The sequence below is a fragment of the Platichthys flesus genome, chromosome 23 (assembly GCF_949316205.1).
Source record: "Platichthys flesus chromosome 23, fPlaFle2.1, whole genome shotgun sequence".
NCBI classification, from domain to species: Eukaryota; Metazoa; Chordata; class Actinopteri; order Pleuronectiformes; family Pleuronectidae; genus Platichthys; species Platichthys flesus.
In genome coordinates, this window is record NC_084967.1 from 4,886,919 (window position 1) to 4,903,874 (window position 16,956).

At 41.7% G+C, this 16,956-nt stretch overlaps 1 protein-coding gene across 1 annotated transcript; it reads left to right on the forward strand.

Moving 5' to 3' along the window:
• Positions 1 to 2,656: 2,656 nt before the first annotated feature.
• On the forward strand, positions 2,657 to 15,824 carry LOC133948746 (basic helix-loop-helix ARNT-like protein 1). Its single transcript, XM_062382724.1, has 17 exons — positions 2,657 to 2,803; positions 5,933 to 6,032; positions 6,195 to 6,233; positions 6,319 to 6,360; positions 7,099 to 7,256; positions 7,349 to 7,431; positions 7,532 to 7,624; positions 7,906 to 8,023; positions 8,156 to 8,305; positions 9,430 to 9,664; positions 10,073 to 10,179; positions 10,401 to 10,551; positions 10,956 to 11,014; positions 11,121 to 11,229; positions 11,798 to 11,888; positions 12,029 to 12,125; positions 12,874 to 15,824. The coding sequence occupies exons 1-17, from the start codon at positions 2,761 to 2,763 to the stop codon at positions 13,029 to 13,031; spliced, it is 1,833 nt and encodes a 610-aa protein (XP_062238708.1). The 5' UTR covers positions 2,657 to 2,760; the 3' UTR covers positions 13,032 to 15,824.
• Positions 15,825 to 16,956: the final 1,132 nt, after the last annotated feature.

Below are 16,956 nucleotides of genomic sequence, written 5' to 3' on the forward strand. Positions count from 1 at the left end.
TTGTAATGATTAATATGAAGTTAGAGATTGATGTTTTCTTGTAGAAAACTATTAACAACATTTATTCACAGCGCTTTGATTTGAATGCTGCACAGACAAGGAGGACACCCACATGTCCACATGACATCTGTCTTTTCACGTGGAGCTGCAGCTTCCTAACAAACATGGTTACATGGTCGAGTGGTCAAGAATTCAACTATTTTCTTTCTCCACCCAGTTAACCGGGTTTCCTTAATGGCCTATTCCGATGAAGGAAACCTGGTTTGTGGTTCACATTCAAGAAATCAGGTTACTGCAGTAAGCCAACAACAAGTTACTCAGTTGGTTGTGAACCGCTCCTGTTAAAAGTCTCTGACCTGATGTTCATGTCATGACCCCGTTACTGTCAAACAACACTGCACTGCCCACTGACTGCATATCAACCCAAAGCAATAGTTCATTAAGCTATACTTTTTATAGGCAGTTTTATTTATAGAGCACCTATCATACAGATGAATGTGCAGGCACATTGGAAAACTACACAAAGGCTATATCAAAATATATCCCTTTAAAAGTAAAAATCACAGTTTGAAACAATTTTAAGCGAAATAAAAGGTGTAAAAAAAACTAAAAGGAGACCTCTTTATTAAAGAAAATTACAAATATGTAAATAATAGAAATAAAACAAAGATATGTAACAAATAAAACAATAAAATAATGCTGTGACCCTCTATACATCTGCATAGAGGCAATGCTATAATTCCACTATCACAATAACTTTTTGTGAAGTACTATATAGATAAAGATATATATTTGTTCATCTTTTACTTCAAACCGTGGAGGCGATGACAGAGAAAAACCCATACAGGTGAATCATTGACAGAAAATAAACAGAAAAAGAGAAAATAAAGGAATTCAACCTAACATGGAATGCAGAAGCAAAGAATAAGTAAATGCAGTAAAAAAGAAAAGTCAAATAAAGATAAACAATATTGCATGTATTCATAGTTTTACGGTATTTTGTTGTTTTGTGAGGAAGAAGTTGTGCTTCTCAATTTCCTTTATGAACACAAATAATGTTTTAATGTTTCTGAATATACATTTATACATATGGAATTTCAAGCCAGATCCAAAACCAACTTTATTCCCATCGTCTCTCCGTCATCTACGTGCGTGTGTCCCCAACATTCACAACGTTTCCGGGCCGGTGGACGTGCACAAGTGACGCAACTTTCTCCGCGGACGCTCCTTAAATGGGTTAACGAGGCAACCCACGCCACGTGACCACTAAGTTATAAAATATATAGGTCAACACGTTTCTCCGTGGCACGTGCGGGCTCCTCGCTTACATAAAGTCTCGTGCTGAAGTCTGCAGTTACACTATGTAGGTGAGGGCCAAAGATCGTCCTCGCTCGAGAGGATGGATCACTATGAGCGTTTTTTATTGTTGTTATTTCAAAAGAGGACACCCTTAGAATAAAATAGTTTGAAAGTAGTTGGTGAGCCCTAGACATGTTCGCCCCACATTAAAGTTCATGAAATGCAACGCTGTGGCATCACTATGTGTGAAGTTAATTCATGAAAAACACACACAATCTTTCCCTGTAAGTAGAAATAGTTTGGTTTGGAAGTGCAAAGCAGATTTGGTTCTGATTCTGACGCAAAGTCCCCTTTTCTTTGTGTTGTTTCCCTTTGATGCTTTACCTTCACCGTGCAGATTATAAAACGCCAACAGGGTTTGAGTTTTTAATAAGTCAAGAAACATTTTATTGAACACACGCGGGGGAAATCCCTGGGTTACAGCAGCAGGCAATAAACATAAATCTAGATATAATATAAATATTTTACTGCAGTGGATAATTTGTAGAGAAATCTACTTGAGTAAAGTGCAGTAGCAGGAGATGCTTGCACGAGGATGTATACTGTATTTGTGCATTATACATGAAATACAGAAATAGATGCATACAAACAGTTTGCATATAGTTATTAGCTGCTACTATTGATGTTTTTCATGCTTTTATTTCTGTATATTTTTGCAATTTTATGTCATATGCATATAGTCAGTTAAAGGTATATATGCAGGTATGGTATGGAATATGAATTTGAGTATAACAATGGTATGTGATATTTCACTGTAGCATACAAAGTAGCAGTATACTATAAATAAATAACTAAATATGGATGTCTGTGTGTGTGTGTGTGTGTGTGTGTGTATGTGTGTGTATAAACACAATCACACATAAATTATCATTCAAGGCTAATTTAATTTATATATTTGAACATATGGAAATATGTAAACGGAAGCTATCGACACTGCATTCATGTATTTGTTGATTATCATTGAGGGCTTCCATCATGTTCACGTGACCTGTCTAGTGCTGATGAAAGTGACGAGACGCTGATTCATGAGTGGAACGAGGTGAATGGGACGGAGCTGGCATCACGGGCATGGATGAACCGTGCATAGGGCACGACGAAGCAGACAAGTGTGCACTCTACCTCCTAGTTCTCCTCCGTCCTAAAGGAAATTAATGGATCCCTCCCCCCCACACACACACTCACGCTCACACATGCAAGCCCCCCCTCCCCTCCACCCCCTCCCTTTGTAAGAACTCACACGGGAGGAGGAGAGTGACGAGGGGGTGAAAAATGAAGTCAATTATACAACACACCGGCGGCGCGTCCCTCCCCTTCCCCATCCCCACTACTACAGCTGGCGGCTCCACATGCGCCGCGGCGCTCCGAAGCCTGCAGCGGGCACACCGGCTCCAGTCCGTCGGCATGTCGGCCGGCGACTCCGAGGGGACGGCGGGCAGGCCAGAAGGTAAGAAGGCGACAACAACAACTACCTCTGGGCAGGGGTGTCTCCGCTGCTTCGTTTGTCATCGCTGCGTCCATTTAAATCACGTGTCTTTACCTAGCTGGGAAAATCAAAGCAGAAGGAAACGCGCTACTTGACAGAAAGTAGTTCTGAAGTTATTCCGCCTCTTCACACGCGCCCTGAGCTCAACGCGGACATGATAGAGAAACGAGGTTCATTGAGTCTGTTGTTTGTTTTGTTTGTACAACTTTATTCAATGCCGGTGACAGCACCAACGGCTGCTGCTGTGAAGCTGCCGCCGGGCTAGCAGCGCAGTGACGGTTAGCATCCCGGCTAATGCAGCGCGGGGCTCCCCGCTGCACCTGTAGGTGAACCCGCCGCCGCTGAGGAGACACCGACTGGTAGCCGGTGAGCGGCCGCCGCGCGTGTACCGGTGTCCATTCATCTTTCTGTGCTACGTGCTCGTCTCCGGCGGGACGTGCGGGGAGGGGGTAGCCTCGCTCCGTGTCGGTGCCGCGGGACTAGGGGGAGGACGAGCACGTGACTGTCAACAAGATAACAACTCCTCCCCTCCCTGGCCCGTACTAAATTGTATCACATTAACCATTTAAATCTCATTTGTCAGTGTTTTGGTTCTGAGGGACGCTTCGTCTTTATTGGGCCATCCTTCACCGAACTGCCCTCTCGGAGCTGTAGTTAAGTCCCGTTCAGCTCCGTTCAAAACTGGGTCAGTAGAACAGTAGAGCAGCGGTGCGTTCACCGAGCGGCAGGGGGCGCTGGTCCAGCAAGCGACCCTGCATGCACCGTCTAGGAACCTATTGAGAAACTGGCAAGAGAAAGATAGAGGCTTTAATAGACAGCAAGCTGTACATCAATAGGGAGCTACCTATTGGAAAGAGTGGTCACCTTGTTAATCAGGTAGGTGGGACGACCTGGTCAGAGCACAAGGTGAACTACTCCTGCAGGAAGTTACAAATCACTATGAGGCGTAATAATGTTGCGAATCAAACTAATTTTTCACTTCCAGCTTCCCACGTCGGATTATATGTGAAATTGGTATTACTTGCTAATACATCCCCCTGATAGTCTGTGCAAACATAACCTATCATGTACATGAGACTCTATAAACAGCTTATGTTGTCATTTTAATATTATTTGTTTGTGTTCAGGGAAGATTCAAAAACACTTAAGCCCCTCACTGAATCTCAACACTTTATTTTAAATTCTGCTCTTCAAGTTTAGCCTACAAGTCTGGTAGCTGCCAGTTAACTCTCACTGAGTGGAAATATTTTGATGGAGGTATTTCAGAAATGTTTTAAACCAGCGCCTTCTCCATGACAATGGATAACAGACTCTTACATACACACTTTCTACTAAAGCTTCCTGCATAGTTTGACTATAAGTGCTGGCATAGAACCTGCTACTATTGTCTAATTTCCAATACACTTTTTCATATTCCTGCACCCTAGCATATGCAGCTCCCTGCCTGTAAACACCATTTAAAAATACATGTATTTATTGTTATACAATGTGTGAAACATTTCTGCACATACTAATTTAGGAGTTAAAGGTATAAGACTCTTCAGGTGGATCAATTCTCTGAGCTGAAGTCATTTTATGTCTCTTTTGTCTCCTCAAGCTTGCTATGCAAATCTTGTCATTTTTGTGTCATTTTGCATCTCTCTCTTTAAACTCTTTTATATTGCTGTAGTTTTTGGTGTCTTTTTGGATTTGCGCTGTGTGTCTGATTCCAGCTTTATAAAGTTGATGGGGAGTTAGGGTTAACCAAATGCTGATGAATCGTCAAAACAATATCAAATGTAATCAAATAATAATCAGAAGGTTTATTCCTGATCACAGTATTTTTATTACAATTCCTAGAATCTTGCTTGAGAGAAAGCCAGTCAGTGTTTACAGACATTTAGCACTAATGTTTCCATGGAACTGTGCCTGGTTCTGTTGATAGACCTCCAAACTGCGGCCTTGGAACAGTCAACTCTGTTTTATATCCACCAAAGGAAGTGCTGTTGTACGCCTGAGACTGAAGGTTGTGCACAACAGCTTTACAGTCTCTCCAGCCTTTGAAAAATGTAGTGCTAAAGAGCTGTAAATCCTCTTAGAGTGTTTGGTTGTATAGATAATTGTGTGTGTGTGGATGTGTGTGTATATATATATATATATATATATATATATCCATAAAGAAGTGCATGTAGGTCATTTCATGCGTAGTTTGTGTCTGTCAGTATTTGGCACGTCATGTGCTGCTCGCAGGCTGGGCCTCTCTTCCACACTCTTGTGACTCATGTATTTGACCGTCTCTGCACAGAGCTGACATCCCTGTGGCCTCCCAGACGGCACGTTTCAGCCGCTCAGCTGGCACAGGGATCCGGTGGAAAAAAACTGACTTGGAAACAGTGTGACGTTGGAGGTGATGTGCAGAGCTTGTGGTGGGTGGAATGGAGGGCCAGCATGAAGCGCTCACTCCCACATTCCAGTTTTGCATCAGTGATGACCCACTAAACTCCTCGTGAGGGATTAAAATCTAAAAAAGTCCACTACTGATGGAACTTTCCTTTGGCTAAAAGCTTCATGTGAATAAGTAGTTTGTGTTTTGTACCCGTGGAAAGATTCAGTCAGGTTTTCCTCAAAGGTTTACATCTTGGTTTTCCAAAAAATAAAGTGATATTTATACCTACATGCAAAAGTTGACGACAATCAAAATCAACTGTAATGCTTAAATGTACATTTAATTCAGTGTCCAAGTTAATATTGTAAAACTGGCAGATAAAATCCTATCTTTACCATTATTATCTCTAGTTCTATGCTTTCTTGTACTTGTTGTTTAGTTTGCAAACGATCAAAATAAAACTGTTTGTGTTTTTAACTTGGATGGAGGCTTTTGCACGAGAGTCAGAGTCAAAGTCAGCTTCCCTCTTCCTGATGAATTTTCTCATCTGCTGCTAAATATGTGCTACGAAAGATTCAAACCCTCCTGGCAGAGCGAGTCTTATACATTGTGAATTATTAATGAAGCATCTGACAGCCGATCTCAAGGTTGATGTATTTATTTCCCCCATGTCTCATGTCACTGTGATGTTTTCTTTTTTTTCCCTGTATCCGATCCTGCTGCAGAGGAGGAAGGGCAGAGGCAAGCGGGCCCGTCGCTGCCAGCTGTCGAGCTGCCAAGGAAACGAAAGGGAGATGTGGAGGAGAGGTCAGACGACCATGTACAGTAAGAGCAGCGCTATGTTGATTCAATGTGTCTGTCATGAAAATCTGTGTCATTTTACCTCATTTTCTCAGCGAAGTACACCTTGATCACCATCCATTCTTCTCATTGTACAATAAACTACATACATGTACGTACATACACGTGTCCCATCTGATCCTACAGGCAGAGCCTTGACTTCCAAATGGAAGATGACCTCAGCAGGTACACTTCCTTCTTTTCTTTACTCACACACACACTGTGTTATGAGAGAATGACAAATCCGATATTATTAAATCTTTGTCTTTAGATCTGAAGGAGAGGATCAGCAAGTCAAAATGAGATGCTTCAGGTGATTACACTGCCTTTTTTAAATTCTATATTTCAATACTTAAAAACCTCAGTGGCTCTGATTTGTTTTACCAGTGCAGTGTGTGTTCTAAAGCTGCCTGTTAGCTTAGTCCAGGTTTATACTCTGGAGCTACTTCAGAATTATTCCTCGTTAATAGTGAGTGCTCCTTAAACAGTTCTACAACATACTGTCACTCTTTATTGTTTGCATACTGGAAGTAGTCAGAAAATGTGTTGTGTTCATCCCGCATGGTTTATCTGCAGTGCTATTACGATGCAGAAAACCTGTTAACGAGAAAGGCATTCTATGAATGTTGCTGCCATGACGGAGATCAGCACCTTTGTGTCTGCGTCTGTCTGGTATGGGGAAACAAAATAATGATCGAACGTCTACCATCTCCAAATCACACTAAATTTGGCACTGCACTTCCAATGACCATTTACAGTACACATGCCACGTGTGAAGATGAACAGTTCACGTGATGTGTTCCAAATACAGACAGACAGACACTTGTGGAATAGTTTGGTAGATTTAATGTGTGACATCAGTAGCTATTTTAAAACATAACAGCTTCCACCATTTTTAAATACCTGCATTATAAGAATCAGGTTTTAGTTTTTCCCGGCCCAAATCAGACACAGAAGGTAGGATTTTGAACACAAAGTCTTTAATTTAAATTATTTAACACAGACCGTCTAATGGCTGACCCCATTTATTGTATTTGCATATTATCCACAGGGAGCCTCACCGGCAGATCGAGAAGCGGCGGAGGGATAAAATGAACAACCTCATTGACGAGCTGTCGGCCATGATCCCCGCCTGTCAGCCCTTGACTCGACGACTGGACAAGCTCACTGTGCTGAGGAAGACCGTCCACCACCTGAAAGGCCTCAAAGGTATCTCCTAACCCACCTGGGGATTTGAAATGTCAGCAACATCTCTTTTCTGATCAGTCCGAAAACTGCTCTTCACTGTTTTTCTTTTCCAGTTGGGGGGAGCGGCGCCTTCACAGACAGCAACCACAAGCCTTCCATCCTGCCTCAAGATGACCTCAGGCACCTTCTGCTCAGCGTACGTGGTCATATGGGACCCCAACAAGTATTGTTCTATATATACATTCATCTGTCTGTCTATTAATATGTAATTATATATCCACCCATTTTCCTTCCAGGCTGCAGACGGTTTCCTGTTAGTTGTAAGTTGTGACCGGGCAAAAATCCTCTTCCTCTCCGAGTCCGTCTCCAAGATCCTCAACTTTAGCCAGGTTTGTTACACCTATGCTGCATTACACTATATATAATAATTCTCCTTGCTGCCCTTTTTTTTTTTACGACTTTGTTGACTTCTACATGTAATGCTCAGTTACACATTTACTGTCTGTGGAGCTGATATGTACAGAGGGAGGTATCTCCTTATCTCTCACATCCTGTAGGAAAATGGTGGCAGAATCAAAGCAAATCTGCTCGTGTGACTTAAATAAAGACAGTTAAGTAAAACAGATGTGATTTGAATGTTAGTAACTATATGTGTGTCTTGGGTTCACAGTTGGAGCTGACTGGGCAGAGCCTGTTTGACTTCATCCACCCCAAAGACATCAACAAGGTGAAGGAACAGCTGTCGTCTGCAGAGCTGCACCCTCGCCAACGCCTCATTGATGCAACAAGTAAGTATCTTCACCATGTCTGGTTGGAGAGGTGGAGATACCTAATCAAGCTGTAGGAAATGGAGTTGAGACACGCTGAGAATGAGCACTGTGTCGTAATCATAACTATTGTCTGTGCCTGTCTGTTTGCAGCTGGATCTCAGGTCCAGGCCGACAGCCCCGTCAGCTCGTCCCACTTGTCCACTGGGGCACGGCGAGCCTTCTTCTGTCGCATGAAGCACAGTCGGCTGGCAGGCAACCACGAGGACAAACGCCCGATGCCCAGCTCTTTCAAAAAGAAAGGTGGGCTCACACAACAACAGTAACATCTCTTGGAGAAATTCAGCTTTTAGGGTTCAACTTGGTTCAGTCTGAGACGCCTGAAGGTGTTCTCCACCATCAGTCCCATATGTTGATCCGACTACAATGTGTTCATGTGGTTACGCCAAGAGGAGCGGCCTGAATCAAACTCTCAGTCGGTCAACAACAGCAGTGAAGCAGCAACTGTAGTTTGAGTTTCTGTGGGTGGAGCCTGTTCATCTATCGTGACTTTCAGTGATCAACAAAACTGTAATGTTCTTCTGTTGACTCATAAAAACATCACCGCACGTTGCCAGAAATGAACTCTTTGACTCAAACAGGTGAGGAGGAGGATCGAGGATAGGTGTTCAAAGATCAGACGATATTTAAACAGGTTTGCGGTCAATGAGTTCGCTGTTCGTGCAGGTTGTGAAAAGCAAACAAATATAGTGGCAGGTTTGTGGCCTGCCTGGATTGCCCAGTAGAGAACAGAGAAATGAACTGATAAGGATCTGGCGGAGAAGCGGACGAGGGCGTGGATGGGTTGCGACCGCCTCGTCCCCTCTCGCCACTTAGTTGGCTTGGGTTGGATTTAAATTAGGTGAGCCTGACTATAAGTCCTATGACCTCAGCTTCAATAGAAAGAATGAAGAAATACTACTTTCATATCTCTGCAGTTGCTTATTATTACAGTATTAACCACAGCAACTACTGATATTTGTTTTCCCCATCCATGTATCACACTTTACAGGTTGAAATTAAACATCGCCGTCCCTAACAAATTAATTTTCACATTGATGGTTAGTTAAATATTGTAAATAATTAATTATGTTGTCACCGTCTGTGGATAAAATACAAAAAAATGGTATTTACTTTACTTACTTTTTTTCAATGTGGGTCGGTCTCACTGAGTGTCCTGAACGGGAAGGAGGTCAGTGTAACAGCATTGTATAATCACAAAGTACCAAGATGGTGCAAACCCCACTTACTGTGAACCTAACTGGTGCCTGCAGAAACAGGGTCTGTGGCACCACTCTGTGGCAAACCTCAGAAACTGCACTACAGTTTGCAGGAAGGGAAGTGATGCCTTTAAACTGCCAGATTTTGACTTTCTTCTCGAATGACAGACTCTTACAGATACTGCACCCTCCACTGCACTGGATACATGCGAAGTTGGCCGAGCAGCCAGATGGACTTGGAGGGAGAGGCCGAGAAAGAAACCTTGTATCTGTCCTGCCTGGCGATGGTGTGCCGCCTCCATCCCCACGTCTCCCACCACCAACCCAAAGACGTCCCCGTCAAGCCCACCGAGTTCGTCACCCGCTGTGCGATCGACGGCAAGTTCACTTTTGTAGACCAACAGTGAGTTACCCCACTTCTATCTACCTGCATCTGCACCATCTATCTCTCTGTCTTGAGGCATGGATTTGTTTGGGGGGGGCATTGAGACGAGGAGGCCTCTGGGCGTACAGCATGAGGTGGATTTCTGGGCAGTGGAGATAATCCCTTCTGTCTTTGCCGTTGTCTCTTAGAGGGAGATGTGCATCTTGATGGCATCACATGAGAATCTCTCCTCATTTTTTGGGAAATAATTTCACGCCACAAATATGGTGAATCATTTTCATCAAATACCCCATAAGTGACATGTGGAGAGGCTCATTTAAACAGCATCCGCTTTTCATTCCACCCTCACTTGTTTTTTGGAGCGGCACTAACCTGAGAGATGGAGAGGGCAAAAGTAATGAAACTTTCATCCCCTCTTCCCCGCAGAGCCACGACTGTCATCGGTTATCTGCCGCAGGAAGTTCTCGGCACGTCGTGTTACGAGTACTTCCACCAGGACGACCTCCAGCACCTCGCAGAGACACACAGGCAAGGTGAAGGAGCAAAGACAGCACGCCTTACAAATCCATATCAGATTCAAATTTAGACGCGATAATCGTCGCTCAACACAAGATGTTTATCATGCCTGAAAATGCAGCACATGCTTACAATTTTTTTTTTTTACAGAATGTGACCTTTTCTCTAGTCAACAGTATCTTATTTCTGTGATCTTCTCTGTGCCTTGTGTTGACACCCGTGTCCTATCTCTCGGCAGTTCTTCGAAGCAAAGAGAAGATTGAGACACAGCGCTACAAGTTCAAGACAAAACATGGCTCCTATGTCTTGCTTCAGAGTCAGTGGTTTAGTTTCACAAATCCATGGACCAAAGAAGTTGAGTTTATCGTGTCTTCAAACAGGGTCCTCTCGTAAGTATTGCGTCATCCACCAGGGTATGGTTACGTCCTTGTGTCACAACACCTTAGATACAGAATCATTAGAGAGTGAAATAGTGACCGTCCACATCTAGAACGGTTCCGGTTCAGGAAGTAAATATCCCATTCATTTTTCTCAAGTGGCATCTCAGAAAATCTTTGAAGAGTGAAGAAACTACACATCCCCTAAAGCACTGCGAATTACCCCTTCCAATGACTTGCAGGGCTGCATCTTGAATTAGATTTCACACAACTGATAATATCTAGTTAACCCTGGGGAAAACGTTTAATTGTTGACCTCGTCCACATCCTGCTTCATATTACCATACATTATATATACTTTATTCATACTACATACTATAATCATGCGTAAAGTAGTGTGTACTTCTTTTCACCAGCAGGGAGCACGGTCACACAAAAGATGAGGATGAGGCAGTCGACTCCAAAACGCTTCAAGGTAAAAACAAATACAGATTATTTATTCGGATGGCATTTATCTCTTGTTTATGTATTTTTTAACATTATGCAAACAATGATTAACTTTCTCCTTTTCTTCACAAAAGACACTAAGCAAATACCCATAATTCCCGGCCTTTCCAGTGGTTTGGGCACAATGATCTACGCAGGCAGTATCGGGACCCAAATCGCCAATGAGCTCATCGACACCTACAGGTACATGGAGTGTATATACATTTGTAATTATCTGTTTCGCATATAAAACTATTTCTCCATTAAAAATGATAATGTCAGCATCTCAATTTAGAGTTGGATTTTTGAAAAATGTACATAGATTTCAGAATATCCCAGTTTTTGGTATGTTCCCCTGATGTTGAGACTCAACAAGTTTAGCTTTGAGTTGTGTTGGGCTCATTGTCCTGCTGCTGCTGAATGAATCCAGGGGAACAGGACAGGAGAAGTAGGTGTGCTGATGGGGCTGCAGCACCTCCTGCTGGCAATTTCTTATAACTGCAGGGCTATAAAAAAGTTAACAAATCAATAAATATACCTAATAATCCCATTTTATGGAGGAACATTTGACACATGTTTATTTATTTTATTGACAGGCAGTTAAACAATTTAGACAATTGACGAATTGATTTAATAAGCTGATTATTAATAGGTTTAAAAGTGATGACGACAGCAAGTTGTGTACCAAAGTACACAATTTGCAGACCCCGCTGTTGTCTTGTATGAATATAGAAAAGTGATTTTTGTATTTTTCTGCTGTATTCTTGAGCAGGATGAACTCTTCTCCATCAAGCGGAGCTTCCAGTCCGTTTGGCTCGGCCCAGGAGAAATGTCCACTGGTCTCCCCTCAAACCAGCAGGAGTGTGAGTGACTGAAATTTCTTTATATTACAGAAATGAATAAGGGGTAAACTTCTTGTACAACCTGTAATCTTGGGTTTAAATACACGGTTCAGAAAAAGGTGAAACCTTGGTTTCTGTGTAAGATGTCTTTATTTCTCCAGGCATCCAGCAGAGAGGACACGGCAGGAAGTTCGTCCCTGTCCCAGTCTGACTCGAGGATGGCAGCGGGCACGGGCAGTGCAACGTCTGAAAGCACAGGTACTGTCCCAAAGTTAATCATGAATCAAGTTTAATTTACTTGTCTTCAAATGATAATAAGAAAATGAACTGTGATCAGGAAACCAGGCCAAAGGCTTCAAAATGCCCGACCTCAGTCAAGCTCTCATTATATTGTTGACCAGTGACTTCACAACTGCAGGCTTTTCATTTGGTTATCCAGTTTAATGATAAGAAAAATAACATTTGTACAGATGCAGTTTGGTTTGACATGATGTAAATAGCACTAAACCTTCAAAGTATATGCAAAGCACATTTATCTGATAGTGTTATACAAGTACTTTTGTACAAATTTGTTGTTGGCCTGCCGGAGCAGCTAGCACTTGGCTCTATAATGAAGACACTTAATGATTAAGACTGTCTGTGACTTCACTTTAGTTTGAGTATACTTACAGAAATTATTTGCAGGTCTTAATGTCTTAATGGTTCTTAATGGTTTCATCTGTCTTCATTGATTCACCGGCTTGGTTCCTTTTAATGCCAATTAAATGTTCCAGTCTGTGTAATAGGATGTGATGGTCGTAGGTATCAGATGCAGCACTAAGATCTAATGAGACAAGTACTCTATACGATGCACTTACAATTTTATCTTGAAGCTCAGGGCTTGGTTAGCAATTTTAAGGCAAGTGCAAACACTGTTAAATATACAGAAGGTTTCAAGCAGGTGATATTCAACAGTATCTGTTTCTAAAGGAGGATCTTTGCAGATATGTTGTTTTCTGTCTCGCAGGTGAACCGTCCCAGCTAGACTTGGACAACATGGTGGTGCCAGGCCTGAGCAGCTTTAGCAACGACGAGGCAGCCATGGCGGTGATCCTGAGCCTGCTGGAGACGGATATAAACATGGGTCAGTCGGGTCAGTTTGAGGACTTGCACTGGCCTTTCTAGCGGGCACGCTGACCGTCTGCCCCTCTACGTGCTCTTGTGCCGTTTTCTTGCTGTTTGCCATGAACGTTACATTTTGCCACCGATTGATCTGATGTCGCACAACTGACCCCACTGGTGTCAAGAGAGGCTGGCTGCAGACACAAGAGGGCAGACCTCAACCATGTGTGGATGTGGCTAGTGCAAACTTGTTACAGAAAAGAGAGAAGTAAACACATGTTGAAATGGTAAACGAGGAGATGTTATATTCTCATTTGGGTCAATGAAGATAATTTGGTGAGTTATTTTATTTCAGACAAATCAAGGCTTGAATAAATCCTCAACTGAATAAATGTTAAGATCACAAAATTGAGGACCAAGTCAAGTCAACTACCACAAATTGGTAACATAGGTTAATAATGGCAGTAAGTGATGCTTTTTTTAAAGGCACAAGTAAACAACCAGTTTCACATACTACAACACTGAAAGCTCAAGCAATGAAAGAACTGGGAAAATACCATATTCCTAAATGTAAATTTATACTTTTAAAATTGTGTATTGTCATTACAAAGAAGTGAAACTCCATGGAAACTGCTTTAAAAAATAACTAATGTTTCAGAAGCAATTGCATCTGCTGTGATTGTCACACGTCCTGCATGGGTTATGTCCCCCATCTTGTGTCTAGAGTGCGGAGTGCCAGATATCGCTTTTTTAACCAGTAAATAACTGTTAACTCTCGTAAATTAACCAGTAATACACATTTCACCAGCTAGCTACAGCTAAAACCATTATCAATAAGAAAAGACCCGAGAGATAAAGCTGAAGCAGAGACTATAGTCGGGTGTCACGTAAGAGTCGGCTTCTATAAGTTGGCAGTGCAAGTTCATGTGTTTTGGGGGCGTAGCTGGGATGTTTCTGCATTTTTTCCAAAGTGTATTCTGCTCTATAGCCTTTCCAGGATGACCAACCCTGGCTTTAAGTGACCAACAGCATGTTAGATAGATAGATAGATAGATAGATAGATACAATGTACTTTTACATCAGTTTCAGAACCGGTTTTATCAAACCTAAACACATATGTGCCGCGTGTCGAACACAGACAATACACCAAATGTTCTCTAAACCAAGTATTATGTAAATGCGTCTATGCTACACTTAAAATGTTACTTTAGAAAATGAAATGAGCTTTGCTTAATTAATTATTTTGCCTTGCAGTTGCATCCCCTCCCAGTAGGGGGTAGTGCAACCCCCTTTAGCTCCCTACTTCCCCCAGCCTTGGTACAAAGACCATCAAAACCGACCAAGGGAACCTGGTTCAGGGAGTTGCTTTGTGATGGGACTGTTTCTGTTTTGTAATAGAATACATACTTGAATATTAACTTGGTTTACAATTTTGGCTACACAAGGGCCAATCTTTAGCAAAACAAGAAACCTTCCCATTTTTTCAACAGAGGAATGTGAGACGCGTCTGCTCCGCGAAAGCAATGTCTGTCAAAAGTTTAAAATATGAGTATCCACTGAGTAAACTAAGCGGTGGTTGGTCTTCGAAATGGAGGATTTCTCTGTATTTGTTTAAATATCGAATGTGCACTAAAGGACTGAGCCCTAAGATGCCTATTCTGTGCTCGCGTATCACACACTTGCTGTACTCTAGAAGGTTCTGTGGAGGACATCTACTGAACCCTGAACTCATGGGGAAGGGGGCGCATTGTGCATGTGAGAATGTTTTCCAGTGTTAACAATGGTCAAGCCAGTATTTTATCAGACAGACTTTAGTGTCATGTCCTCGCTCCTTCCCAACCCTGTTGCTCTAAAAGACTCTAAAAATTTGCCTTCGACTGCACAGAAAAAAAAAGCCGTTGTATATATGTTGCTTGGGTGACGGTTATGTTGCTGTGTGTCTAGTGTTGAATATCCCATTGCCACGCACGCTTCTCGTGAAAGAAAACTCCACCTTGAAGCATCACACTTTTCCTATTCTGGGTCTAATTGGTGGAGAAGCAGAGCTGAGAAATCAGTTCTCACACCAGCACTACAGCCACAAGACAGGTTGATGGTCTAATTGAAGGGTACAGCCTCAGATGTGAATGATTATACTACACAGCTATTTATATCCTTATGACCTTATTTCAAAATCAGTTTGGTAACCGCACTGGTGAACTGGGTCTGACAAGCTGAGGAAAGGGGCTTTACCAAAAAAGAAGTACTTTATATTTGACCCCAACGTGACCCCTGGACTGTTCGCTACACTGAGATCAACAGTGTCAGTGTGTGATGGTGGATTCTAAACCTGGTGACTGGCCTTCATATGTAAACCCTGGTTTTATCACTGGTTCCTCTAGACTTGAAAGCATTATGTGATTGTGTTGCCTTGAACACGCAAGCTGTTTCAGCACCTGGCTGGATTGTGGTAGGACCGCTCTTTGCCTTGAAATGCAAAACAGCTGGTACTGGACAAAATTTGCAGTTTGCCACCGGTGCCATGCGAAATGGACACTAAAGCATTTTGAAAGGAGACAAAATGCCTGATGTGTGTATGTGAAAACTGTTGTTGATGTATCTGCTGTAACGTGGAAGGGAGGTCGGAGTTTTTGAAAGTAAAATGTTTTTTTTAATAATTGTCTGAATTCTGTTGTCACAATTGAAATTTTCATTATTTTTATTAGAGGCAGAACTCTCCCAGTGTCAACATTTGCTAAACATAATGAGTGACTGTTATTATATACATAAAAAACCTTATTTTGAAGAGGTATGGTTATGAATCCATATTGGTATTACTTGTAGATAACATCCTGAAATAAATACGAAGCATCGTTATCCATATGCGTTTTAATTTAATAATACAATCTCATATAACATGAAGGCATCAAAACAAGATTGACAATACAACACAGACTTTATAAGCATGATGTTATCTTGCAGGTTGACCCACAACGTTGCTCTATGCCCCTGAGATCACATATTAACTCATGTCAAGCTTTATATTATTTCAACAAGGGGCTAATATCCGTATATTGTCTGGTAATAAATCAATTAATCCAAATTAAGAGTAAAACGATTTTAGAAAGCGTCCAATGTGTAGACAGGAAGTTTGACATAAGACATTTAACACAAATGTGCTGCTTTCACTCGCATCTATGGAAAATAAATATAAAGTTCAACTATTAGGTTATTATATCATTATACATAAATCCCTTCATGTTGACTAACTTATTGAAAGACAGAAACTCTGCTAAGGCAGTGAAATTGAGGAAATATATCTAAAAAGATAAAGTCGAGGATTTTCCATATTTTACTAACTGCATTTCTAGGCAAGCAAATCAGTCTCGCAGTGATCCAGCAGCTTTGAGTCCGGAAACATAGTGACACTGATTTGAAAGAGGATCATGTACAATGTAAGTTACTGACAAAGTTTTTCTTGTTTACAGAGAGTGGTGCTAATATCAGAATTCTAATATCAGCACCATGTCCCATTCCTTCAGTAGCTTTGGTAATCTTTGACGATATGCTGACGACATTATGCAATTTTCCTCAGAATTCAAAGGCTCTACACTTAATAGATTTTTTAAAAAAAACATGGAATAATTTCTAGGAATAAATTGGTTCATTCTTCTTTACTCTTCTTCTCCTAAAGTTCAAAAGCAAAGGTATTCACAACAATCATGTTGTAATGAGTTCAAACGTACAGAAAGACCCAATTCTACTTCTTAAATGATTGTTTACAATAAAACTAGTTACAAAGGGATAAATCCATGAAGTTCTATCATAATGTTTACAGACAGTGATGTCAGGTTTAGAATTTGAAAAGATGCGGTTCGTTTGAGCATGTACATTTAAAAAGGAATTCTACTGATGTTTTCGCCACGCTTGCCACACTATGAATCACGGGATGTGTTGGCCTTGGACGGATCCATCTGGAGCTGCATTTGGGGGACTAATTGGGACAAGT